Genomic DNA, 27649 nt, shown 5'->3' on the forward strand with positions numbered 1-27649 from the left:
CCCGGGGGCGGAAGCGCGCGAAGAGCTTCCCGGGGACGGCTCCGGGTCGGTGGGCGGAATCGGCGAGTGCCCGGCGGCGCCTGGCGCAGGGTGAGGGCCGGGAGCAGCCGCTGGGGCAGCCCGGGGCGGCGGCATGAAGGGAGGCGCCGCAGGTGGGTGCCGCGCGGCGCGGCCGGGGGGAGCGGCGCGGCCGGCGGCCCGGGGACGGAGCAGCAGCGCCGGGAGGTGTGGGCGCCGAGGGCGGCGGACACCGGCAACCCCCGGGCTGAGCCAGCGCTGAGCCTTGCACGGCGTCAGCGCGGCCCTGGTGGGAATCCGCGTTCTTCCAGGATCAGCCTCCCTTCTTTCGTTCTCCCCGCCTCGGACCGTGGGGTCGCTGTGAGTTGTGCTTAGGGGTTCTCCGATCCCGGGCGCCGCCGTGGCATCCGCGACGCTGTCAGGAGCAAGGAAAGAAGGAAGCTGGAGCACAAGTCCTACGAGGAGCGGCTGAGGGAGCTGGGTTTGTTTAGCTTGGAGAAAAGAAGGCTCAAAGATTACCTTATCATTCTCCAAGTGCCTGAAAGGAAGGTGTAGCCAGGTGGGGCTTGGCCTCTTCTCCCAGGCAACCAGCGACAGAGCGAGAGAACACAGGCTTAAGCTGCAGCAGGTGGGGCTTAGGCTGGACATTAGGAAGAATTTCTTCGCAGGAAGAGTAATTAGAGACTGGAATTGACTGCTCAGGGAGGTGGTGGTGGTGCTGTCCCTGGAAGTGTTTCAGGAAAGACTGGATGTGGCACTCAGTGCCATGGTCTAATTGACATGGTGGTGGTTCGTCTATTGGTTGGCCTCGATGGTCTCAGAGGATTTTCCAACTTAAGTGATTCTGCGTTTCCATGCAGGAGGTGTACCAGGTGTTGGTTAAGTCACTGTCACTGATAGTCTGGCCTATGGAATGCACGGAGCATACGATTTGGCTTTATGGAACAATTAACCGTCCTGCAAGCCTCTTTAGCAGAGACACCATGGGTGCAAAGGGGAGCTTTGTCTGGGTGTCTGCAAGGAAGATGTGAGATTTGCATAGTCTTTAGCTGCTTCTTGGCATTTCTTTTGTGTCTTGGCATCAGTCCTCTGGGAGCTATGCAGGGCTGTGTGGGCAGCTGGTTCTGCCGTGTAAAGGGGGCAGAGTAGTTCAGCTGTCCATATCCTGGTGCTCTATGGGGTCTCTTCTGCATTCTGGGCTGAAGCTCCTAAACACCTCGACTGTAAGGATAAAGAGCTTTAACTGAAGTGGAAGCCAATTTGCAGGATAGGCTCATACTTCGTAAAGCTGGAAAAATAGTACTGACATGTTCTGTGCTGACTGCAGTTCCTCAGTCTCTTACAGACCAATGGATAGGTATTTTTCAGACAGACCAGAACTGCTGTAAAGTCGAGATAAGAGTATAATTAAGGCAGGCTATCACCAGAGATGAGATGGACTTGTCCAGCCAGTTAGGGATGTAGATGCTACTTCCCATGGACAGAATTTGAGCAAAGAATGTAGGAGCCCTCCTGATCAAGCAGAGTAATTGTAAGAAAATGCGTGTATGACAAGATAAATCATGGAAGAGTAACTATGAATCTGTTGGAGAAAAAAAATCACATCTTTGTGAAACATTGTACTTGAAATAATGTTCATTGTTAGTGGAAGAAATTTCTGATATCAGACATCATGGCTGGTAGTTCAGTTATAAAAATGAGTCTAAAGTGAGTGCAGCTAGGCAACTGTTCCTAATGCTGTCAAGAGCCATGGTAAAAAAGAGTTCCTTGGTGTAGTAGCCCTTCTGTGTTTCAGAAGCTTTTCTGACCTACAAACTACCTGGAGCTCTGCAAACATTCATGGTACCTACTAAGAGGTGTTTTATTTTAAATTTTGTTCCCCTTTCCACTTGGGAGGCAGTGACTAACAACATCTAACACGTTTTGCATGCTGAAGTTGACTGGCACATTAACAAACAGCATAACCATCAGTTATCTCATTTGGTTAGGTTGAAGGACCAGTGGTTATGTTGGGCAGACATCTCATGCATCTTTTTGGTAAAAACAAGTTCACCTTGATACAGATTCATCACTGGGTTTGGACAGTAATTAACATCTGATGATATGAACTGCTGCCTATGCTCTTTTTTAGTATGATACTTGAATCATTTTCACATCTAATTCAGCTATGATGCTGCCACGGTTTTTTTTGGCTTTACAAGTTTCCTAGGGCAGTTGCTGGACTTTCCACTTGAATAACTTGCTGCATTTCTTTGTGTCAGTGAAATGAATGGTGAAAAGATATGCATGTCTCCCAGCCCTGCTGGGATGTGATGTTCACTGTACTGGAAGTTTGGTATATATTATAATTTTAATTATGCCAACTTCTCATTTGCTGTGTGAGATTCTGAAGCTCAAGCACAAGTTTCTGGCTGTGCTATTTATGTTCAGTCTAAAATATGCTGGACTCTTACCAATATGTTTGATTTTCCCCTGTACCCTGAAGTATTGCATAATCTTGTTAGTGGTGAGAGAAAGCCATGTAATTATTGTGATTTTACAGATTGCTGGAGGTCTGATTTGTGCAGCACAATGGAGTCCTCAGAAGAGACTGGAGGCTCCTCTGCAGAAGAGAACTACTTTGTGAACTACACCTTCACCGACCGCTCCCACTCAGGCCGTGTGGCCCAGGGTATTATGAAATTATGCTTGGAGGATGAGCTCTTTGCTGATGTTACAATATCAGTGGAAGGGAAAGAATTCCAGCTGCACCGTTTGGTTCTCTCAGCTCAGAGCTGCTTTTTTCGCTCCATGTTCACTTCCAACCTAAAGGAGGCCCACAACCGGGTGATTGAGCTGCAGGATGTTAGCGAGAGTGTCTTTCAGCTCCTTGTGGACTATATTTACCATGGAACTGTAAAGTTGAGGGCAGAGGAGTTGCAGGAAACCTATGAAGTGGCAGACATGTACCAGCTGACTGCCCTTTTTGAAGAGTGCTCCCGTTTTCTGGCCCGTACGGTGCAGGTTAGAAACTGTCTACAGGTCATGTGGTTGGCAGATCAACACAGTGACATGGAGCTCTACACAGCTGCCAAACACTGTGCAAAGTCACATTTGTCTCAGCTGCAGGAGACAGAGGAGTTCCTGCACCTGCCTCTCCGCTTGCTGACAGACATCCTTACAGGTAAGGGGTTCTTGAAACTACCTAGGATGTGGCTGTAGAAAGAGACTTTCAGAGTCTGGTCAAATAGAGAACAAAATAGATGGAAAGATACAAGCTTTCATAATCACTGTCTATTCAGAGACTCAGCTAAGCAAGGCAGAGCAATATATTCTGGATACCTTTATCAGAAAAAGCCCCAGACTATGAATTGTTACTGGACATGAAACATCTGAGCTATAGAAAAGGGACATACAGGATGCCAGAAATTCACAGCCGTTCCTGAGTCAACAGGTTAGAAGTGTTACACCTTTTTTAAGCATAACATCCAACAATTTGTTGTACTTTTGTTTGCATTAAAAGTAAAAGAAGGCTTACCAGAAGGCCTACACATCTGATGAAAGTCTTTTTTGTCCCTTTAGCTCATAATAATTTAACATAGTAATGCAATAACTCAACACCTGTAAGAAGGCTTGAGCACATATTTTTAGACTATTGTAGTGTTATTTACAATTGCATATAATTGTTAGGATTACTTAGGCACTCAACTGACTGAAATAGAGGCATTGTAACATCTTGAGTAATACAGTAATCGCTCTTCTTGTAAAGGTAATAGCCTTCCACAGTAATGGATGCCATGACTCAAAGTTGGGAATGACATGTCAACACATATACAGCTTAGTCCAGTGTCCACCAGTCCTTAAAGATCCGTTGCCCTAGTCGGCACAGTCAGTACTCTTTACCTCCCCAGGATGCTGCAGTCACAAGTCCATTCTTCTGCAGTTATGTATCATTGTTAGAGGAAGCAAGAATGTAGAAACAGCTCATATATCCAAATGTGCCTCTTTCTTGCTTTTAATTACTCTTTGTAGCTGAGTAAGTAACTAGACTTTGTGTGTCATGTGTTTTATATGCAGTTGCAAAAATAAACCTATCATGACTGGCTTCTTTGGAACACTGGCAAATCTATCCAAAAGACCTAAACTAGCCTTTAGAGTTGATGCTATGCATCAAGAGTCTTTACGGATTTTGCATTAAATTATCTCTATTGCATCTAAAGAAATTTACGGTCAAGAACCTATTGAGTATGCGTACTGATAGCTCAAAAACTGTGCTAAACTTCAAGTGATTTTGATAACTGTCCAGCTGAAGTTTTTAAAATAAGTTCATCTAAAAAAACCCACTAAAATCATGAAATAAAACTGTAGAGGTCATTCACCTTCAATTTCCTAGGGATTCCACATAAAAACCAGTTTTAAGACCATGGACTTTAGCACTTGTGGTCCTAAATTAAAACAATTGCTCAGTATAACTTTTTCCCTTGCATCATCTATTTTCATATGTAGAATCACATTACTCAGCATTTATGCCACAACTTAGCTCATAAAATGGATTAAAATCTGAAATACTTCCCTACTGCTGGTAGGAAAAATCCTTTTATTTTGCCTTTCCTGCATCTTTGTTTAGTTAATGGAGAATTAAATAGAGGAAACTTTCAGTAGCAAGGATTAAAATTAATTTCTTGAAATAGTAATTTATTAAGTTTACCTTCTGTTGCACTCTAGGACCAATTTCAAAATCATTTTTTTCCATTTAAGCACTACATGTGATGGTTAGCTTATGGGAATCCTTTTAAACAGAGTTGAAGTACCTGCTTTTGTGCTACACTCTTTCTGCTCCCTTCCACTATAGAGAAGAGCATTGGAATTTGTCTGGTGCCTTCGGCATCATTGAATTCAGAGCTTGTCATGAGAATAGACTGCAGAATCAGAGAGTCTTCGTAGGGAAGCTTCTCAATGAACACAGGCATAATTGCTGGCTTTCAAACTGGAAGGAAATACCTAAAATCTTTTAGGTAATGTACTGATGATGATGATGATGATGGAAGACTTCGTGGCTTAACCAAAACTTCCAGTCATGTCTGGAAAGAGATTTAAATCTGATGCAGTCTGTGGAGTGTTTCCTACTGTCATACAGCTAAGAAAAGCTCTAATAGCTCATTGGGGATTTCCAAATGTTAAGAGGATAGCAGCAACACCAGATGTTCAGTCATGAGGGTCAGCTGCCTTGACAGTGCTCAGACACATTTTGTAGATGACTTTTGCTAGACTGGTTTCTAGGACCAGCCAGAAAGAAAGGCAGGTGCTGAGATTCTCAATAACAATGTTTTTGCCTAAATGATTAAATAAGAAAGTATTTGTCATCATCACACAGCATAAGTTCTCTTTCCTGTCCTCTTTCTCTTGGACATAGATTCCTGAATAGATTGCTGAATCATACAAAGTGCTTAAGATCTGACAGCTCGGTCTTATTATAGTTACCCAAATTAATTTCCTGTAGTTGTCTGGCTGGCAGTGCTGATCATGCCGGGCAAAATCTATAAACGTCTGTGTCTGTTTCTCCTCTCTGGAAAGTAGGGTTTGTGATGGGAGTCGGGGGAGGCAACTGCAGGAAAAGGGTGTTCCTGAGTACATACACCTTTGTCTAGATATCATAACTGCCTTTCTGTCCCCGAACTGCAGATGGCGTTCCATGTTCTCAGAATCCAACAGTTGCCATAGAAACATGGATCAACTTCAACAAGGAGGAGCGAGCGGGATTTTCAGAGACTCTGCGATCGAGTCTGAAGGTATAAAAAGACCTTATGTTCAGGGGCTGATGTAACACTTGTTGGTTTCACACTTCTCAGGGCAGGGTATCCTGCTCACAAGTGTGACTTGAAAGTCACAGAACACAAATGTCATTGAAATTCATGGTGCTTGTGAGAGAATACTTTCAGTGTCATAAATAGCAACCCCACTGACAGCTTTTTTTTCATTTAACCTGAGGCTGCTTTCACTGATGATTGGAGTGCCACAAATAACTTATTTCATCTCAGTTACCAAATAAACTGTTCAGAAGTCCATATTTGGCATTCTCCTCGTAGAAACTGTACTCCATCAATGATGTAACTGGCCTTTACCTAAACCATGAACAACACTTGTGTTCCAGTGACGTCTGTGGCTGTTTTACTGTGTCAGATATGAATGGTATCTTGAAAAGGCCTTGAGGCTCTGAATCCTAAATGTTCTAGGGTAGCAGGACTTGGGAAGGAGGTTATACACCTAAGGCCCACAGGTGGGTCCTAAACTGAAAACTTCAGTCTTGAGCATCATTGATGTTTGTGTGAACAGATCTAATTCTGCTGACACACTTCTACTTCCGCTCAGGTGATTGGAGAAAATGTCCACATCTACCTGATTGGAAAGGAGTCATCACGTACACATTCCCTCGCTGTCTCTCTGCACTGTGCTGACGATGACTCCATCAGTGTGAGTGGCCAGAACAGCCTGTGTCACCAGATCACCGCGGCCTGCAAGCACGGCAGCGACCTGTATGTCGTCGGTGGCTCCATTCCACGGCGCATGTGGAAATGCAACAATGCAACTATAGATTGGGAATGGTGTGCTCCTCTACCCCGTGACCGGCTCCAGCACACCCTCGTCTCCGTGCCAAGCAAGGATGCAATATATTCACTGGGGGGGAAAACTCTACAGGACACTCTCTCTAATGCTGTCATATATTACAGAGTACGAGACAACGTCTGGACAGAGACCAGCCAGTTGGAAGTGGCAGTCTCTGGAGCTGCAGGGGTGAACCTTAATGGTGTCATTTACCTGCTGGGTGGGGAGGAGAACGATTTAGACTTCTTCACCAAGCCCTCTCGACTCATCCAGTGCTATGATACCAACACAGAGAAATGCCACGTGAAGCCATACGTACTTCCTTTCGCAGGGCGCATGCACGCTGCTGTGCACAAGGATGTGGTGTTCATTGTGGCCGAGGGGGATTCACTGCTCTGCTACAATCCCCTGCTGGATAGCTTCACCCGGCTATGCCTCCCAGATGCCTGGAGCTCAGTACCATCCCTCTGGAAAATTGCCAGCTGCAATGGCAGCATCTATGTCTTTCGCGACCGCTATAAAAAGGGCGATGCAAATACTTTTAAACTTAACCCGGCCACCTCTGTTGTAACAGTCACAAGTGGCATCAAAGTGCTGCTCACTAACCTGCAGTTTGTCCTGGCCTGAACAGGCCTGATGATAGAAAACAGCAACACTGTCTTGCTGTGCAGCTCAAAGACACCTATGACCCTCAGCACCAGTCCCAATTACTACAACATGCAGTAAAGACCCCATCCTCTGTACCTCTGCAGAGGCTTTCTGACTGTGGGCCTATTCTTTTACATAGCACTGTCGAAACTGTATTGAACTGTTGTATCTTAAATTTCAGATGGACTAAATACTATTACTTTGATTGCTTGATGACAAGCTGCTTGTGTTTTGAGGCCCAAACGGCAGCAAATGGCTATTTTAGCCTGGAACCAATCCACCACTAAAAACTCCTGTGGCATATGGAGAGCATTCTCCTTGGCCCAGACTGCTAATTTTAACTGCCTAGGAGACTGCGTGTTGCTGCTGTGTCAGTCACAGAGTTAGATGTGCACTGTGTCCCCAGGGATGCCCCCATTTAAACATTTCTGTGTCCTGTTGCAGAAGGAGGGCCTGGCAGACAGATTCCAGAACTGACCCCAGGACCCTTAGGTTACATTCAGCACTTCTAGAGGAGTGGTAACCAAGTACTTGCTTACTGCTCTGTCATCACCTAGTATACAGAGGGAGATCATTTTTAGAGCATTGGCTTCCTTTACTGTACAGGAAATCCCCCCCTGTAATTATAACATAGTGTTGGTGGAAAGACAGAAATAAGACCACTTCCTCCTACCCCTCTCTGTTGGCACTGTAACCCTTTGGGTAAGAATCTGAATAAAGTCTCTACTGAGACAAAGTATTTTGTTTTTTTCTCTTTGCTTCAGATACAAATGTTTTTGAACTTCCTATGGATTGCAGTTCTGCTCAGCACTGATGTGTGGAAAAGAACTATGGGGCTCCAAGAGATCCAGGATATTAGCCATAAGGAAAGCAAGCTTTAATGAAACAACCCTATTTCCCCTTTACTGTAAAACTGCTCTTTATTGATGGTCAAGAATGAAAACACTTAAGCTTTTGTTAGATCATAAAAACTTTTAATAGCAGCTCGGATGAGAATTTTGATAGTTCCTACTAAGTCACGCAGTCCTCTCAGCAATCATGTTCCTATGAAATTTCTCCAGGACCTGGACTTGCTTGTGTCGAATGAGGATGTGGGGACGAATCTTGGCAATGGCCTCTATTGCTTCCTGAGGGCTCCAGTGATGCAGCTGAAAAGGCAGAAACTCAGCAAGTGAAAATCCATTCCATCTTTGCACCAGTTAATGGAATCCTCCTGGAAGCCATGCCTAATATGCTATATTAGAGATGTTAGAAAGTTTGCTGCTGCTTTGCCCCTTAGGTTTACTTGATCTTCTCAGAGAGGCCTGCAAGTCACACATTGGTGAAATGAGTCCCTCTGTTAAAGAGAAATGGTTGCTGCCTGGGCCCTCTACTTTCCATCTCACTCACTCTTCCTTCATATCGTGAATAGTTTCCTGACCTAGCCCCACTAGACCAGAGCAGAAGTGCAGCTTGCTTTTTAATTTTTTTTTAAAGAATCTCTACTGGTACGCCCATTGCATTTCAGCACTTAGTGAGAAAATTTTCTCTTCAACACTAATGGAAAATTTTCCAGGGAGCACTTAATAACACCAAGGGAAGAATCCACAGGTGGGATTTTCTTGAGAGTGCTGGCTTCCCCAGTTGGGTTGGTAGAGGAACTCAGCAAACAAGTCAGTTCTCTTGATCCTGAGTTATATTTATGGAAAAGTGTAGGAAGGCTCACCACTCCAGTGAACCAAGAAGAAAATACAAACAACAAAAATAGATGTTTATCTGCTCAGTGAACCTACGCACATGAGTGACTCATTATTCCCACCTCAATCACAGAAAGAATTAAGAAAAGCAGAATAATTCAAAATTTGCATTTGCATGCAAAACGACGAGGTAAATTTGAGGCAGAATCCTGACCTGTATTAAGTACGCTGCCACCATGGTGGCACTGCGGGAGCGTCCTGCCTTGCAGTGCACATAGACACTGTTACCACGGGCTCGGTGTCTCAGGATGAACTCCACGCCTTTGTGCAGGTTTTCCAAGGTGGGCACTCCAGTTAGATCTACAGTGCCCAGACGCAGTTGTTCCACTCCCATTGCCTCCCATTCCTGTAACAGACAGTAGATTTGGTCAGTGAACTTCTGGGTTGGTTTCTTTACTGAAAGAAACCTGTTGAGAAATTCAGAGAGGCAGTAAACAGACTTTGAATGTCAATCCTTCAAATCAGATGTATGAAAACTCAGTGCTGGCCATCAGAAGGTAATAGTTAAAGGGGACTGAAAAAATGTGTTCAGCTAAAGGAGAGAGGTTGGGATCTCTTCCCAACCCAAACGCATTCCTGTACAGTGATGTACGTTCTATGCTCCCTGTCTTTCCCTGCCACTGCAGCTGCAGTTCACTCGCATGTTCACATTTTCCTGGTTTGTCGCATAGTTTTTAAAGTCGGCTTAGGTACGAGTAATCCCGTCTTTACTGCCACAGGACTCGGCGGTCGCTGCCGGGATGACGGCAGGAGGCGGCTAAAGCCTCACCTGTGCCGGGACGGAGAGCGACGAGAGACCCGTCCGGGGTGGGGGAGACACCAGCAATCCCGGGGCTCACCTGGGGGGAAAAGCAGAGGAACCGGGTCTCGTAGTCCTCGGTGAGGGTGACCACGCCGCGCACGTTCTCCTCCGCCACCAGCTGCGGGCACAGGCGCCGTCAGGGACCTCCATTCCTCCCGGCCCGGCCCGGCCCGCCCCGCTGCGCCCGCCTTACCCTGCGGATGCGCCCCCGGAGCGGCAGCGCCCCGAGCAACACGACGTCGTCGATGCGGTGGAACCAGGGCCGGCGGGACCCGGGCAGCCGCGCCCGCGCCACCGTGTACAGCAGCGACGGGTAGAAGAGCAGCCGCGCCGCGCCGGCGCCCAGCGCCTCCACCACCCCCATGCGCGCCGGGGCCGCGCCGCGCCGGGGCGCGCCGGGCCGACGGGCGGGAGAGCGCCGCGGACGCGCGCGCAGAGCGTCCCCAGAAGGAAGGCCGGCGGCGGGGTCGGGCCGCGGGCGGGAGGGGCCCGGCGGGGCCGGAGCGGGGCGGGGCCAGGCGGGGCGCGGCGAGCTCGGCGGCGCGGGGAGGGCGGGCGCACCGCCCCGGCCCCCCCACGCCGCGCCCGCCGTGGTCTCTCCCGGAAGCGCCGCCATCTTGCGGAGCCGGCCCGAGGCGGCGCAGGGAGCGGAGCGGAGCGGGGCGCGGGCGGATCTCGGGGCAGGTGAGGGCGGCGCCGCCGGGAGGAGCTCGGGCCGCGCACGGCAGGGCAGGGACGGCAGGGCAGGAACGGCGTGGCGCGGGGCCGAGCCGGCGGGAAGCGCGATCCGTCTCGCGCAGGTAACGGCTCCTTGCCCCTTCTCCCCCGTTCCCCCGCGCTCCCGCCGCGAGGCCGCTCGTGCCGCCCCGCTCCCGCCCGCGGGGGAGCCGCCGCCCCGTGCCCGCCATCCCGGGGCGGTGCCGCCCCGCCGGGAGCCCCTCCGGGGCCCGGAGCCCGAGGCTGCTGGGTGTCGTATCTGATCCGAGCGCTGACAGCGCTGCGGGCGGTGGCGCTGCGGGTGCGGGCTCGGCCCGCGGCGGCGGCGCCGCCATTCGGGGCGGGGGGGCTGCGGCGAGGCCGGGCGGACCCCGGGGCGGGGGAGCGGCTGCCCCGGGCTCGGCCGCCGTCAGCCTGCGCTTAGAGGAGCCTGGGGTGCGGTTGCTGTCGTCGTCGGTACGGTGGGGAGTAAAATGTGTCGGCTGGAGCGGTAAAATGCGTGCTGGTGCACCAGGGGGTGGAGGCGAGTCAGGCGTATGAAAAGTACGAGCAGGGAAATTGGAGTTCAGCACAGCGTGAGGATTTGCAGTCCTCACGTATGAGAAGGCCTGAAAGACACTACTGGAATGAAGGAGGAAGAGGAATATAAAAACCAGGAGAGACGGAGCGTAAAATGGGTGATAAAGACATGAAGAAGCACTAAAGGTTGATAACAGCGTGCTTTTTTAATAGGACTGTTACGAGAAGGAAGTTGAGAGGCAACCTTAGAATATACTCCTTTGAATTCCTGAGGAATTCTGGCCCAGACATTTTCACCTTTAAGGCACAGGCATTCTCTTCTGCCAGAAGTTGTCGGGGAACATTTTTCTAGCGTTGCAGCTTTCTTGTATGTCCTGCTTGCGTGTGGTCATCGGGTGTGTTTCACCAGTTCGCTGGATTTAGAAAAGTATTTGGTGGGGGTTTATATCACGAAGCACGCTTGATTTCTGGCTTACAACAGCTTGTGTTTTCTGACTATCTTGAATTTGTTTTTTTATTTTTTGTGTATGTCTGTCCTTTCAGTCTTACTCTTTGTACCAGTGATCACAAAATCAGCTGAACTCTCTCCTAGTGTCTTTTGTTGTCTCCTCTATTGTTTTTCTCTAGGTTAGTTAATCAGATAGATTTTACTGCACTGGCTTGGCATTGCACAGCCATAATAAACCCATCACATTTTTATTCTTTTTTCCATTCCCTCCGGCTATGTTCTTGGGATCTCTGTATAAAATGAGATACTGTATCTTCCTAGAATTGTGTCTGGACCTAAGTCTTGAGGAAGCAGCATTGTTGGAAATACTGCTGCTGTGGTAGATGTTTAAAACTAATCTGTATGTCTTTAGACTGAGCTGGAAAATGTTAGGGTGGGTACAGCTTGCATCTGGCAGCTTAATATGTTCAGTTGCATTCCTGCTGATGACGAGCCCCCAGGATAGGAGCACAGATCTTGTATCTGCTCAGGGTGGACATGGGTGCAAATGCATATACTACAAAAATTCCTTAATGGGATTTTTTAAATGAGGTGATGTAAAGAATTTTTTTTCCTTTAGGTGCTTACTGTTTGTACTCTTTCAGCCTCTGCTCACAATCAAAATTATTGCTGATACTTATTTTGGGAAGGTGTATGCTGTTCTGAGGAGTATTTTCACCCTTTCTGAATGCTCATTCTTGCATGGCTGTGGTTTTTTGGGTTTTCCTTCTCCTGTCTAAGTTTCTGACGTTACACTGGGGAAAAATCAGTGCTTGATCCTGACTGCTGGGTTACATGTTTCCCCTTTTGTATCTATTTTTTTTTAATAGGTAACAAAATAGTTGATGCAGGCCTAGCACGTTCTGTTTACATGCAAAAGAAAGCAGGAACACAACATCTGTAGAAGAGCAGATGATCGAAAAGTGACTGTTCTAAAGTCATGAACACTAAAACATGAAGATTTATGTGTTAGGTAGTTTCGTTTTGAATGTGAATGACCTACAAAGTGAGGAGAACGTACTCATCTTTCACATTGGGTTAAAGAAATCCATGGTAATACTACTGTGTACTTACTGTATCCGTGTTTCTGCTAGGCCTCCAAAACTTGATGCACTTGTAGGATTATCTCTACATGGTGGGGGGAAGGTTCTTTTAGTTCTTCTGCTACAAGCAGGGATTCTGGAGACATACTCCCTGGCACTACTTCTCTAAAGGGGAAAGCAGGAAATGTGGCAGGACCATCAATATATAGTAATTGTCTATCTCATGAATAATAAATCCATTCCTTGCCAAGTAACCTGTGCATCAGTTGAAGAGTCATTGGTTGAAACAAAATATGATGGTTTGAAATAAGGGAAGTATTTATAATGTTGTGTAAATTTTCTTCTAAAATCACTAACAGTGTCCTGAATTGGTTGAATTTCATAAAAGGTAGATGCTTATGTGATTCTTAAATATTTAGATTCACTTTAAGTTGAGTAAGATTCTACCTGAAATCCAGTATCTAATTGAACTTACTGGGAAACTGTTGTGAGCAGGTTGTTCCTTAACTATTTCTTGCATGTTTTTCTGACATGTGGCTACTGATTATCAGTTACTGAGTCATCTGCCACAAATCTCTTCAGATGCCCACTCTGATTTTTCCTTTAGTGCCTGTTTTGGAGTATGTGGGAAGTGAGACAAATTCTCATAGATTTTGAGATTTCCTGGTTATTAGTCTTTAGCACTGAGATCCGAGAACCCACTGTTCTTGCTGTTGAACTAGAGACTGTTCTTAAGTGAATATGTCCAGTTTTCCAGGTCACAGTGTGAGTTTGGTTACTGAGACAGCTGCAATTGTCAAGTGGACTCAGATTTATATTTCTGCTTTCTTATTTTTCAGTCTTGCCATGAATGTCTGAGATGTTTTATGTCAGTCTGGGCATGGTTAGTATTGCTTGTCCTTCAAGACTATGTGCAGAGTTATTCACTGCCTTAGTAACTGCCTTCAGGCAAGAAGGTATGGTTTTTATCCAATCATCAGGAGAAAAAGTAGTATAGAAGAAAAGAAGACTAAAATATTTCAGTATTTATTAGAATGGGAGTTGTAAATTGAGAGAAGTTATGTAGGGCCTCTAATGGGTATTTCTCAAAGTATCATAGCACACGAGCCTAAGTGGTGATCCTGTTACAAGATTTCTTGAGGCAAGAGGGATTATCTTGATTGGAAGAGTAACCAGTAGTTTTACTGCCCTTCTTCCAGTCATCAATGATACTTGTTATATGAATAAATGCCAGATACCACGTTTTCTGCTATTGCTCTACAACCTATTTTACAGAGATGCCAAGACACTTCATGTTTGGGACATAAGAATGAAAAGAGAGAGCTTTAGCATTCACACTTAGCGAGGAGATTTCCCAGACATCAATTGAACATTGTCTTATTTGCACCTGATGTGAGACTCAAGCAAGTAGAGCTAAAATATACGTTGGGTCAAAGCTGCTGTGCTACTTAGTCTGCAAGTGTTTTGCTGTAGGGAAGAACAGCTCACGAGCCTGAGTGGTGATGGACAGAACAGGCTTATTTGTGTGACAGCAATAGAGTGCAGCACAGCCACCATCCCAAGGAAAGGAAGTCATCTTTGACATCTTGAGTAGCTTCAAACTTCCAGCTGTCTCAGCTCTGTGCTGAAGAAAATGCATCATTGCCAGGGGAATTCAGAATGAGCAACTAGATGGCTGAACAGAAATCTTCAGTAGTTTCCAACTCTCAGTGAAGAATTTCAGTTTAGGTGATGCAGTTGGTGTCACAGGTATACGTAAGTGAAAGCCTTGTGCCAGCAAAGGAATCTTTGTCCACAAGCTGTCTTGTCTGTCCCAAGTATGCATGGTACCCTTGTATCTTCAGTATATTTAGTATAGCATGGTCTTTTTGTTTTGTATGGGCTTAAAACCATATCGCTCTGGGATTTTTACATTGGTTTGACTAAATTGCTTGTAATATAACGTGGAATAACTGGCTTGCGTATTGCTGAAATCCATGCAAATGAGCAGGCAGTTTGGGTTCTTTGTCCTTTTCAGCAGCACACCTCAAGGAGATCTTGAATGAGCATGTGGATGAGAAGATGGGTGTTTGTTGAGTATGCTGGTGTGGTATCTGGCAGGCTTTCTTTTGCAGAGCATTTGTTTTGATGCTTGCATGTTCTGTATTCTCTCAAAACCGAACACTCTCCCAATTCGTGTAAGAGCCCAGGTGACTGTCTTACGTTGTTTTTACTTTAAATTAATTTGAGTTTTTCAGGACCTTGGCTTGTTTTTTACACCACTATCAAAACTGTTCTTTCAGATACCTTTCACTGTCTGTCTGCAGGCTGTTTTGTATACTGCACCTTTCACAGAATTTATGTAGTTGTTATCCACTAGATTTCAGTATTTCACATGTCAAAGTAAAACTGTTGTCCTTCGGACATCTTACCACTTAAAATTCAGGCTTTCACTGTACCTTTGCATAGTCTTTGCTATTTTTGTCCCAAACTATGCAGTTCAAAAGATATTCCAATGTAGGCATGCAATCCACAAATTTTTTAGGCTCTGTTGGAAAGGGAATATTCATGTCTGCTTTTTCCAAAGCAGAGGAGTTTGTAATTCAAATCAGGCACTTAGCAGACAATGTCCAACTCTACATACCAAAACGATAGCATCTTTCTTTATATATGTAGAGATTTGCAGGATGGACACCAGTTATGTTAGTATCTCTGCAAAATCTTACAAGATAGAGTTTTGATAAATGTTTCTTCAGAAGGAAACGACGTATTGATCTTTCAGGAAGAGAGGATGTATTTTGAACATCACATCTAGCTTTTGCATTTTTTTGTAGGCACAATAGAGTGTCAAAGTAATTCTCTAATTTATAGTTTTGTATTGGAAAGCAGAGCACCATCTAAAAATATTTTTTGCCTACTTACCTGTATTTCTTCGTTATTTGTCTTCAAAAATTTTCTATTCTCCCCTTAACATTCTGAATTAAAAAATATTTGGATGACAGGTCAACTTAATGATGAGTTGTATTTCTTTGTGGTTTTTTCTTGGTTGTTTTTTCTTGCACATGATTGTTCAATGGCTGTGCTATGTGTAGCACAAGTGAGCACGAGTTGAAACAGTAAAAATTCCTTGCATTGACCTAAGTGACATTAGAAGTGATACCTTTGAACATATCAATATGCAAAATCTGTTTGGGGAAGAAATTTACTTCTCTAAAGCAGTTTTGACTGCTCAGAAACCCATGATTATATGCATTGGAGACTTAGGAAAAGTTAAGTGAGAATATTCTGATATTTATGGAGTAAAGCCACACTCTGGATTATGCATTCAGTGCCAGAATTTGATCACTGTCAGAGATGGGCTGTAGGTGGTACTGTCTGTATTACACAGTGTGGAAGCTGCTGTGACACTAATTGTCTGATGCAGAATTTGCTTTGGAATTTCTTTGGGTTCAAAATTATTTTTTCATTTAATTCAAGACTAAGTTTAATGGGCATTTCTTGGACAGCAAAATAGGACACATATTCTTGATCCTTTTTAGTAAGGAGTATAATTTAGGCTGTGCTTAGATGTAGAGCTAATTCTGCATATGCTCTTGTCTGCCTGAATTTGCAGGGAGCCTAAACCATTATCTCAGTAATGAGAAATTTGAAAAAATACCTGGATTGTTGAATACCAGCACTTTTGTATCTACTTGCACATGACATTAACCAAGCTACCTGACTAGTGTGCTTCTCTGAGTTCTGAATTGCCTGCTGCATTCCTGATACAGCTGGAAGCTGCAGCTTCCACTTACCTGTATGAAAGAACTTTCCTGGTAGGTCCTGTAAGGTAGTTTGGTATCACCACATAAGTATGGGATACACCAAGGAGAAGCTATAGGCAGCAGCATGTGGTAATAAATCACTCATAGAAAATGATGCTTTTTTAACATAAATTAAGCTGCATTTGAGTTTGCAAACTGTCTTACTTTTGTACTAAAAAAGAAATAGACAGCCACTTCCTTAAAGTTTTTTTTTTTTTCTATGAAGACCTGGGGATTTAGGTCTCCAATTACACTTACTCTGCTATTTCCACACCAGAATGTGAAAGAGGTGGGGTGGGTGGAGAGAGAAGAGGGTGCTGCATAGAAGTGCATTTCTTCTCTTTTTAAGAAGAATGCATAGGAAAAGGTTTAGTGTTTAAACCCTCGCCAAAAGGACTACAGAGAAAATAGACAAGAAACGGCATGTCACCATAGTAATTAGTATCAAGCAATGAGAAAGGTCATGCTTCCTGGTCCAGGACAATACTTGAAAAGGGAGAAGGGTTTAAAAAGATTTCTGTAATTCAATTTGGGCTGGAGGGGGGAGAAGGTCAAACCAAGAACTTTATATGTGGATGTGTGTGTCCAAAAGCAACAAGGAAGACTACTAGCTCGGTAGTTATTGAAATGCTGGTGGATGTGGGGATTCCCTGGGAGGAAGATTTTTGTCTTGTTTCTGGGTTGCTGCCCGGATTTTGTTGGTGAACAGTGTTAGATGTTTGTGCGTTATTAGGTGGGCACGAGCAAAGCAGAGCTGGAACTCATTTCAAAACAGTAACTCCTTTAGGTTTGGACGCTTTAATTCTTTTCTTTCCTTGCACGGTGTGACAGTGAATGAGGGTGTGTGTGTGTAAAGGAACTTGTCTTAGCAATGGGCTTTTACAGAGACCATGTATGGGTAAAGCAGTTAGGCTGGTTCAGCTCCTGCTCCTCCCTCTTGGGGAACTGAGCAGAATCTCTTCTGCTGAAAGGGTTGTTCCACTTTCTGCTTTCTATATTTGTCCAGCAGAGCACACTGGCTCACCAGGCAGTGTGGCTGGCCTGGTGGGCATTTGCTGAGCAGAATTGAGAACTAGGGCTTATAGTCTCTGTTACATTTGTCTGTCTGTCTCTGGGGGCGACTGGTGTTCCAAAGTGAAAGGTGATCTGTTTGTGAATGTTGGTTTTTTTTTGTAAAATTCAGTTTATCCGAATTTGGGAGTCTAGGGACTGGAAATGGAGGAGTTGCCTTGCAGGGACAGTTTGCAGTGGGTGGCAGTGGCATCAGAAAGACACAGATTTAATCTCCAAAAGAGCTGCTCCCTTCTGGGATGAGGATTTAATCTCCCTTCCTGCTTTGGGGAGTGATTAGCCAAGGCCTGTATCCTTCCATAAAAGGTCTGTTGTCACTGTCTGCCTTGAAGATTAATGAAAGCTAGATCCTGTCCTGGAAGATCTGAGTGCTGTCTTTGCTTGTTATGGGCAATGGGGATTAATGAGGCGCTAGACCCCTGGCCTGCCTAGTTTGGAATCAGGAGTTAGTGTTCAGGGATGGGGCTTGTAGGAAATACCTTGTTAGGAATGGCTGCAAACTTGCAGCCAAGACTGCCCTGACTGTGTTCTTGTGTAAACTTTGTATTAAGGCCCTGCACGCACTGGGATGACTATTCACAATTGCTTTTTTTTAAATAGTAGGTCAGATGAACAAATAGTGCAGAAAGTCTGTTAGCTGCTACACTGTAGTAAACTGTTGATACAATCTTATTTGAGTAGCAGAAAGGTGCTCAAAATAGTGGCAGCAATTGAATACACCTTTAACTGTGGCAAAATTTTTTTGAGATGAAGAGGCCAATTGTTTATAGGGTACTTCTTCTGAATTTTAGGAAATACTGTCTCCTAAAAAATTCTGCTGTCTTTTGAACATCTATGCAAATAGGCATCAGCCTTTTGTTTCTGGAATTTGAGAGAGGAAAACATTGTTTCAGTTGTGAAATTGATTTTAGGAAGAGTCTGCCTTTTTACTTGAGGACCATGTTCCATAAACTCAGTTTGAATTATTTTTCTTTCCTACCACTGCAGTGTCTTCAGTGTATTTCCTCCTGAGAAAGCTGTGTGCCTCTTGAATTTGGAAGGACGTTTTAGAGGCCAGTTGATGCATCTCAGCTGTCTGGCAATGTCTGGATTGTACTGATGTCTGCAGGCAGGGACCTGTGATTGAGGTGTGACAGAGTTCATCTTCTTGAACTGACTGAACTCAAGCAACTTAGTTGTGTGGCTGTTTTCTGATCTTTCTGTTTAACAGAGACACACTGCAGTAGGTTTTTTTCCATCTTCATGTGGAAAACCTATGGAATTTGTTGTAAATATGCAGCTTGTGGAATGTTACGCTTGTCACCTGAAGTATCTTGGTATTTTGCCTAATTCTGGCATCCTCTGCTAGAATTAGGTCATCTGCCTGCCAGTCTTCCCACTTTTCCAATTGCTGACTCCCTAGCTGATAACCTTTCTTTTATATGAGTTACCAGTTAAAAGCAAATCTTGGTATTGTTTGAGCCCAGTGATTGGAGTTTTATGATTCCTTGGCTTTCAAGTGTTTTCTTGTAGCATATTCACCTTTTCCTCCAAGTGGTCTTGGAGCAGGAATATGATTAGGCAATTTCAAAGGCCTCTTGAAAGTACACTATTGCATGTTTAAAAATACTGTGTGTCTGTTCTGTAAAAGATACCATGGTAAATGGACAGAAGTCTGAATAAATAATAAATATATGTGCACCAAGGGCATTTGAGTAGTAGAATGGCACTGAGGAATTCCAATCATACTATTTAGTTAGAATCTTCCTAAAGGCAATTTATGAGAAAGTGACATTGTTCAGAGCTAAGCCAAGCTGTCAAGACAGGAAATCTTGTTTGCTGTATATACTTTTATGTTTAAGAGAGAATACCAAATAATCCATTCTATCTTGACTGTGTTACTCTGTCTGCAGAAAAGGTTTAATCAGGGTGGAAGACAAATTAACTTTTGTCTGATGCCTTTTGAAATCCCACAGGAAGGCACATTTTTTATTTTCTTTTTGCCCTACTATTTTTTCCTTTTTTTTTTTTTTTTTTTACAAAAATAAGCCCTTTAAAATATTATAATTATGCAGTTGAATAATAGTGTTAGGTTAAAGGTGGACATATGGGAAGATTCCAGGAATTTTGAATTAAGGCCAATGTGCATTTCAAATTGATGAATCTTCAAACTGCTATCGTAAAGTAATTACAGGTGTTAATCTCCTGGAAGAATAAATGAAAGTTGGAAAATGTTCACTTGTGATGTTAAGAAGTTAAATCCTATTGTTTAATCAAGAATGTGGAGTGACATGTCTCTAATATTGGAGGCAGTCCACTGACAAAGAAGTGCAACAGTGAAGATGACTGTATGGAAGGACATGTATATAGTTCTTCCAAGCATAGTTATGTCTTAACAGAAACAGTGGAACCCTTGTTTATCGCTTGAGACCTTTAAAAAGGATCAATCAGTAGAAATTTAATTCTGTGAAATTCAGTACCTAAATCTGATGATCTAGTTCCATGGGTAATTTAAATGAGCATCTGCCAGTATTGCTCCAAAAGAGGCTAGTGCCATTTTTCATGCATTTTTCCTTTTCTTTGTGCCACCAAGAACATCTGTGTGGTTGTGCAGTGAACTGAAGCTGGGAGCATGTCTGGGTTAAAACTATTATTTTCCTGTTGGTGGTGGTGGACAAGATCACACCTTGACCATTTCCTTTCTCAGGCTCATTACACGGAGATGGGGATGGACAGCTGGTGACAAAAGAGTTGTGCACTATACTTTTGGCAAGAGCACCAACTTAAACTGGATCTATAGCAGGAGTATCTCAATCTATTCCTTTGTATTTCTTCCCCATTTCTATTGAATGTTTATGGAGAGCTCATATCCAATCTTCTCAGTTGTATAACCTGAAAATATTGAATGAGAATTGTTTGCCTGCATTGCCTGCTGGGGTACATATAATTTGCTTCTAGACAGGGAAGTCCTAAATGTTGTCTTAACATACTTCTTAATGAATGCAGGATTTGGTACATGCTGTGTTTGATGCTGCTCTATAGAAAGGCTGCTGTTCTTTTGGGAAGAAATTGGTGAGCTTTTCTGATATTAGGACAGAGAGAAAATTATGTGCCACATAGACTGTAAAGTTTTGTTGGGAGTATAAGGTGCCTCCAAAATCTAGGCATGAGGTACAGAGAATCCAGAAAGATATTTATTTTATGTCTGTTCTGCATGCTCATGCAGCCAGAGCTGTATTATAGTGCTTGTTTTTGCCATAAAGTTCATAGAGTCTCTTCCTGCTAGCATTGGAAAACTAGCAGGTGTCATACTGTGCCTTCCAGTAAAAGTGAATGGAAATGGATTGATGGATCAGTGTTTAAGTGAAGAACATCTGCAAGTACATGCTTAAGACTTCAAGCAAGTACTGACCCTCTGGCTCTTGACACTCTTGATCCTTCTCCACACATCCAGCATTACAATTGTGATTAGTAGACACACCAAAATGATTCTTCATGGCATGTGTTCATGTATTTGTGTGTTTTCAGTAGATCATAAATGAAGGCAGATTTTTTTTCAATACAGTTGTTCTGTATCATTTACAGTTGTATGTTTCAGATACCATATAAAGATACTGAAGAGGAGAGTAAATGTTGCAAAAAAAGAAATCAAACTATATACAAATAATGGCTTATAAGAAACCTTCAGAGATCTGGACGAGAAGCTTAGTAAGAACTGCTTTGCAATGAAATGGTTACATTTTATTAAATTTGTGTTTTAGAGCAGAAGTGGGACATTCCTAAGTTGATGTTCCCACAACAATGCCAGCATTTGCCTCTGATGGAGAAAAAGAAATAATATTAAATATTTTTTAAAGCTTCAGCTTTATACACTCAATATTAAATCTCTTCAAATGGTCATGAAAATTATTTGCTGTTGAAAGTGATTTGGATCAATATTCATTGTTTATGATAGAGCAGTAACTCCACTTCTTTGCAGATGTAAATGAGTGTCATTTGAATCCATTTACTTCTGCAGAGGATTTGCCGTGTGCCTGTTAAAAATGAAGATAAAAATAATTGAGCATATTTTTACTCTTTGGTTTGCAGGCGTGGCAATGGCAGATTCTGCACGGTAGAGTTCATGGCAAGTATTTGTTTAATATAAGCCAAGCAAGACTCATACAAGCTTCAGGTAAACCAGTCTTTCTTAGCTGTGCTTTTTTGAAATAAAATAAAAATGGTTATACTTCAACGTTTTGCAGATACAGAATTTCAGACCTACTCAGAATTTTGTATAACATTCAATTCTGATCTTTCAAAATTGGAACACCTCAAAATTATTTTCCTCCTGAAGCTAGCAGTGGATGCTAGAAACAACCATGTACACTGTGTCCTCCTTTGGCATTTTCGGTGTGACAATACGGAATAGTGATTGCTTTTGAAGATCTTTGTGAGGGACCTGCAATGCATCCTTATTCTCTATCTGCTTTTGAATCTATTCCCTTTTTGTACAATCAGAAAAAAGTGTGTAAGTGTCTTGAATTTTTAACACAGCCATGCCAGCTGTGTCTAAACATTGTGCAGGGGTGGTTTCCCCACTTAGATTTTTTTATCTTGCCTTTAAAGACAGGTGAGTTGAAACTGTTAGTGTTTGAATCTTGTGGCTGAGATGGATGAGATTCTTGAAGTTCAGCTAAAGTTCGGTTGCTTCTAGGAGTACGCTTAGTGGTTAAACTGAGAATATTGTTTGTGTTCACTAAAACTCAATCTTTTACCCAAAAGAGGACCAAACTCTGCTGTTTGTGGCAGGTCTTGCTGTGGCCTGTAGGGTCTCCATAAGAGTAAACATGAATGCAGGCTTTCTAACCTTCATTCAAAAAGCAAATGAAATCTTGCTTTAGTTTGTGCCTTCTCTTTTGTAATTCCTGGTATATTTTGTGAATCCCATAATACTATAATTTGGAGAGAGATACTAGGCTAAAATCTTTTGTTGGTGAGATTCTTTGGGTTTTATTAACAGATGGATGTTTTGTGGAAATTTTTTTTGTGAAGCCTAGATGCAACTGTAACAATGTGATGATACGCCTGACTCTGATTAAATACATTCTGTCGCTAGTTTTCAAAATACCTTTTCACAAAAAAAAAGATTATTATTTCTTTGTACATATTTGTCCATATTGTACAAATGGAAACTCTTAGGACCAAAAATCTACTATTCAGCCACATAGTTAATAATAGAAGTTGTCTCCTAAGCTCCAGTCCCATGTTTACAGCAGTAGATCATAGGATTGGTTTGCATTGTTCAAGTGTGTCTTTGATGCTTTCATTTTGGATTGTGAGACTTCATTATCAATCTTGGAGGTGTTTGGGCTGTAAATGCTGACTGGACATGAAACAGACATTGCAAATATGATCAACATCCCAAATCGTACGTATTTTATGGTCGCCTGGTTAGAGTAACTTGAAGCATAGCATTTGAAATGTTTTCCTGTCTTTTTGTCTTTATCTGAAGTGGTCCCGAAATATGCACTTCTTCTATTCTTCATTCTGTTCTTCCTGTTACATCTAAAGTTGAAAAAAATTAGATTCTTATAGTAGAACATACTGTCATGAGTAATTCAGCTTGCTAACTGTGTCGTTTGTCTGCTACTCTTTGTACCCTTTAGTATTTGTGCTGGCAGCCCTGAGAAAAACAGTATTTGACGGCTCTGTCTGCCAAAATAAACTGAGCAGGCGCAGTGACTGAGCTGTGGCCTCAAACTGAACAAGTAGCTTCTGGTGCTGAGAGGTTTGGGTGGCATAAAGATTGCAGTAGAAGGGCACTTCTCAGATAAAAAAGTACATCTCGTTCTCTGGTAAGGTTTTTATACCATAGGAGCTTCCCTTGCTGTCTCTGTTGTGTTGTTGCCTCATTAGTAGTGGTTGCTACCAAGTGACGCTTTCTGTGGGTTGTGGCCTGGGCTGTGCAGTGATTGAAACTTCCTCTGGTTTGTGTAGGACTCTCGGTTCAGTTCGTGACCTGTGTCATGCACTTGCTCTGTCGCTCTTTGATGCATTGTTATCTCCCTCCTGTACTACTTCCAAAGGACTAGTTCTGTCTATATTTTCAAATTTTCATTATTGGTCAAATGGGTTCCTGAAAGTATGTAAATCTGCAGTGAGTCCAGACTGAATGCTGATTTATGTGAGAGACTGTTGACGCCAGGATGTATCTGAGGTTGAGCTGTGTGGTCTGTTTGATCTGTTGGCCTCTTTAATTGCCAGTGGTAACCTTGACATCCCATAAATATAGTTCCTGGAAAGTGTAATGAGAAATCAGAACTGGTCTAGACAAAGTGCTGACTGTGACACTAATTTCATTGATCAGAATCCATTAAATGATCTGATATTCTCTTGGATGGTCCAGGCTGCTGGTGAGACAGAAGTTTTACCACTTAGTAGAAAAGCAGTATTACTAGATTTATTGGACTCGTGTCCTTTGTCTAGTACTTAGTGGATAGAGCCACTTGTTTTCATTACCAGTTGCAGTTCTATTTATATTATATTGCATATCAAAAGCTGCAACTGTTCATCAGTGAGAGTATATTTTGTCACCTTTAGATCTGGCAGGGCCATTAAATCTAAGCATTAAACCTTTGTTTTACTACATGGAGTACTCAGGTAGTGTCCCAGTAGTTCCTCCCAGCTTTGTGCAGTAGTTGAACGTGACAACTGTACAACTGTACTCAGCTGCAGCACCTTAGTCAGGGGATAACTTCAGGAAAAATTTTTAAGAGCTGTGATGAGAGATCTGAATTTACCCCATTAATTGTTTTGCTGACCGCACTAAGAACACTCATGCAACTATGACAATAGTTGGCTATCAGCATCAAATGCTGGCTGGGGAAAACTTACTTTGCACAAGAGCTTACTGCCCTATCAGTTAATTACAGAAGTGACTATGCTGCACACGTGGCTAGCACCACTCAGCTGTATGTATGTATAAACCTTAGTCTGAGGGATCCAAGATCCAGTGTTTCCTGAGAAGAAGCACAGTTGTCAGATTCTTTGGCCTTTGGTCCAGGTTTATCTGATGTATAAACTCGAATAAATTATTCAGTGTATTTATGTTCTGCATGCAATTAAATATACCATACTAAAACAATTTGTGATTTAGGAGCACTCTCCCAGGCTTTCTACAGGTGATTGTCAGATTTGCTGCTGGTTTCTAGAAGTTTTTATTGTCTTGGATTTTGCCTTTGGTTCAGTGAAGTGTGTATTTTTTCCAATGGTATCCAAGAGTTTTGGGTTCCTCTGGCTATGTTAGCTGCACTTTTGGTTTCTTTTAAGTTTTTAAATTAATTCACTAGGGTTACAGTTATATGTGCGAAGTGAAGATTTTTTTTTAACATCAAAAAGTTGTTTATATAGATATTCTTAAACATTCACAAAATCAAGTAGTTTTGTATTTCTGATTTTGATAAACTGATTATCAAAGGAGTATAACTTAACATAAGCAAAAAAATTATGTTGCATGTTGTTTTGAAGACATTAAAAGTTAGGCATGAAGAAGGTCTGTTAGCAGGAATTATGAGACCATTTTTCTGGCCATAAATTAATATTTCGTAATTAAACTTCAGAGAAGCAGAGGAATCTGGCTGAGGTGAAAGAAGTGTCTTAAGGTTACATTTTCCTCAATCACTGGTTGAAGCTTCATAATCCAAAATGTTGTTGTGAAACAGAACAGAAATAAATATGTAAAGTGTTCCATGAACAACAGCCAGTTTTGAGTAATATTCTAGGAAAGAAAAATTCATAATTTTGAAAATGCACATTTCATATAACTCTGTTATGTTTGTCAGGGTTCATGGATTGGGTTTTGTTTTCAATAAATATTATAAAAAATTAATTTTGTTCTTGTGTTTAGGATTCTTTGTTCCTTTAGAGGCTTTAGGGATTTTTTAAATAAATTGCACAAATAGAAAGAATTTAGAAGAATTGAAAATTCTCAAGAGATCTCCCATTGTAAAAGAGGGCATGAGTAGATGTGATAAGTAACCAAGTATATTACATGGCAAGTTAGAAGAGCATGTGGCTCACTTATTCTTACTTACTAAAAAAAATACAGAAAAAGGGTTAAGTAGGGGCCTGCAAAGCAGTCAAAGTGTGGGAGCTCAATAGCCTTGTATAATTCTCCTTCCTGGTGGATGCATTTTTTAGTTTGGTAACTACAGATAAGTAAATAGGTTAGGATTTTCTGTAAAATACTTTTAGACTGACATGAGTGTAGTTCTGCAAAATAAACCAGGGGAACGCAGATAAGAAAATATTTGAGGGGGTAAAAAGGGTCAAGAAACCTCACAAATAAAAGTTCCCAAGTTTGCCTCTAAACATGGACTGGGTTGTGTTGGGAGTCTGTTACTGAGTTTGCAAGAAGAGAACTCTGAATCATGAAGTAGTATATCCAATTTATGAGGTGGTAGTACAGAAAATCTGTATGGGTCCTGGCTGATTATTTGCTTAAGATGTAGAAATAATATTTTTTTCCTTGTGTTGTTCAAGTCTGTGTTCCCTATTTCAGCACTTTTTGATACTCAGTGTGTTTTTCCTTATCTTTTAGATTGAAGACTGGAACAGCTGGAGGGAGGTGCATAGCTGCAGGTATGAACCAACTAAAGCTTGTATCCCTCAGTTGTGTAGCAGAGCTTCCCTTTTAAAGGTTTAGAGAGATGTTGTTTTTACATTCAGTGATGAAAGCAGTCATTTTCCACTGCAGTGAGCAGTGCTCCCTGAACCTTAAACTCTACAGTTTCCTGCCTTTGTACTGCCAAAGGGGGTTGGGAGTGTTAACAGTTCAGGACTGTGAGTACTGAGTCAATAGACATCTTTAACTCCATCTATAGCTTAATAATTTTAGAAACAAAACTGCAAAGTAGAAATGCATGTCTTCACAGTGATTTCTTGACCAGAACAAATCTGCAGTATTCTGTAGTACATGAAACCCTAAAGGTAAGTATTAGTGGAAAATTCCTTCTGGGCTGAGACAAATTTTATTATGTGCAGCAGAACAGGAACATAGTCTAGTATGAAAATGCATGGAGTCAAATGTGAGGATCTTCTGGTGCAATTTTCTTAGTGCTAGAAGTCCAGTAAGGGTGCAGTTTCATGTGACAGCAGAGACAATTGCCCCTTCTCAGTTTCCAGCGGAGAGTTTAGTGCTGTATCCTTTAGTTACGTGTGGTTCTCATGGTAGCTTGCATTATAGACAGAGTCAGTTTGTCAATCCAGTAAAAAGCTCTTCTGTGATCTAGTTGTTTCTCTGGTTTAGGAAGTTGGAATGATTTACTGTGTGGTTAGAGGAGTACAAAAGAGCATATCAGACTGTTAGTACTATGCACCTCAAGAGTTTCGATTCACTTCTGAGACAATTGACCTGTAACTGCTGTATAAAGTAACACTATCAGTATCACCACAACCAAACTTGGTGATTTTTGTTCTTCCAGTGAATTACCTCTGCTATGGCAGAAACATTTAAGGGATGCTTTGGTCTGTAGACAACTGGGGAGAATTGAGTTTTTATATTATCTTGAGGAAAGATTTGTTTTCTGCTATGGACAGACATTTGCTACAGTTTTTATAAATACATTGGGAAGGATTTAGTTATGTCTATATCACAAAGGAAAACAAATTTGTCTTTAAAGTGCAGGATATCCTGTCTCTCCATATGTTACTCATCAGGGTAGAAAGATCTAAAGTTGCCTTAAGAAATCCAGGAACACCTTCATTTTCAAGTGATTTTTTAGTGATTGACCTCTGTGTTTAGAAGAACCAGTTTAAGGGCATTTGTCTCCAGGCATTGTGTGGGTTGCAAAACACTCAACCTCTTTTCTAATGACTGGTGCTCTGTACTTTGTGCTTCCTGCTCCTTTGCTGTCCATTAGGACCATACAGAAGATTGAAAAGAGGGAATACTGATCATTATGTGGCTTTTTTTCTGAAGAATTTGCATCTTTTGAGACAGACTATACTGATTAGGCCTAGTTTTTCAAACTCATGGTATTCTTCAGTTGCAAAACCCAGGTCCAGAATCAATATATTCGGATTATTTAAATAACAAAAAAAAAATTAGATTATTTAAATAGTAAGATAATCGGCAAGTTTCTGGCTGATGAAAATAAGTCACTTTGATTCAGTGCAAGATCTGTGGTTTCTCATCTTAAGAGCAAAATAAAGTGGAATTCATTTGAGTAAATGTGAGTAGGAAGGGTGTCCAAATAGAAGAGGATGGAGTCTTTTCTTAAACA

The 27649-nt window shown here is 42.4% G+C and overlaps 3 protein-coding genes across 7 annotated transcripts in view; 2 read left to right on the top strand and 1 right to left on the bottom strand.

Moving 5' to 3' along the window:
- On the top strand, window positions 1–7987 carry KBTBD4 (kelch repeat and BTB domain containing 4). 2 transcript variants are annotated; one of them, XM_066321074.1, is made up of 4 exons: window positions 1–152; window positions 2561–3181; window positions 5680–5786; window positions 6367–7987. In XM_066321074.1, exons 1-4 carry the CDS (start codon window positions 134–136, stop codon window positions 7225–7227), a joined length of 1608 nt encoding a protein of 535 aa, XP_066177171.1. In that variant the 5' UTR covers window positions 1–133; the 3' UTR covers window positions 7228–7987. The 2 variants fall into 2 exon arrangements, with proteins under 2 accessions (XP_066177171.1, XP_066177172.1); XM_066321075.1 differs by having other exon boundaries at window positions 1–90.
- A 213-nt stretch (window positions 7988–8200) lies between these two features.
- Window positions 8201–10275, bottom strand: PTPMT1 (protein tyrosine phosphatase mitochondrial 1). The gene is made up of 4 exons (XM_066322263.1): window positions 9980–10275; window positions 9824–9904; window positions 9139–9330; window positions 8201–8396 (listed from the first exon to the last, which is right to left on the bottom strand). Exons 1-4 carry the CDS (start codon window positions 10148–10150, stop codon window positions 8265–8267), a joined length of 576 nt encoding a protein of 191 aa, XP_066178360.1. The 5' UTR covers window positions 10151–10275; the 3' UTR covers window positions 8201–8264.
- A 65-nt stretch (window positions 10276–10340) lies between these two features.
- CELF1 (CUGBP Elav-like family member 1) overlaps window positions 10341–27649 on the top strand; it is a 69515-nt gene continuing 52206 nt past the window's right edge. Inside the window, exons 1-3 of one of the 4 annotated variants that reach the window (XM_066321091.1) lie at window positions 10405–10470; window positions 21474–21558; window positions 25966–26006. The gene's annotated coding sequence lies outside the window, so the exon portion shown is untranslated. Of the gene's footprint in view, window positions 10471–10517; window positions 10587–21473; window positions 21559–25965; window positions 26007–27649 lie in introns of those variants that run through there. The other 3 variants (XM_066321093.1, XM_066321090.1, XM_066321094.1) reach the window with 3 other exon arrangements.

This window comes from Sylvia atricapilla, chromosome 6 (assembly GCF_009819655.1).
Source record: "Sylvia atricapilla isolate bSylAtr1 chromosome 6, bSylAtr1.pri, whole genome shotgun sequence".
Lineage (NCBI taxonomy): Eukaryota > Metazoa > Chordata > Aves > Passeriformes > Sylviidae > Sylvia > Sylvia atricapilla.

Coding starts and splice junctions, on each gene's coding strand:
- KBTBD4 (XM_066321074.1), top strand. Junction 3,182..5,679: donor GCTGACAGACATCCTTACAG/GTAAGGGGTTCT, acceptor CCCGAACTGCAG/ATGGCGTTCCATGTTCTCAG. Junction 5,787..6,366: donor CTCTGCGATCGAGTCTGAAG/GTATAAAAAGAC, acceptor ACTTCCGCTCAG/GTGATTGGAGAAAATGTCCA.
- PTPMT1 (XM_066322263.1), bottom strand. CDS start 10,150: ATGGGGGTGGTGGAGGCGCTGGGCGCCGGCGCGGCGCGGCTGCTCTTC. Junction 9,331..9,823: donor TCCTCTGCTTTTCCCCCCAG/GTGAGCCCCGGG, acceptor TGTCTGTTACAG/GAATGGGAGGCAATGGGAGT. Junction 8,397..9,138: donor TGGCAGCGTACTTAATACAG/GTCAGGATTCTG, acceptor CTGCCTTTTCAG/CTGCATCACTGGAGCCCTCA.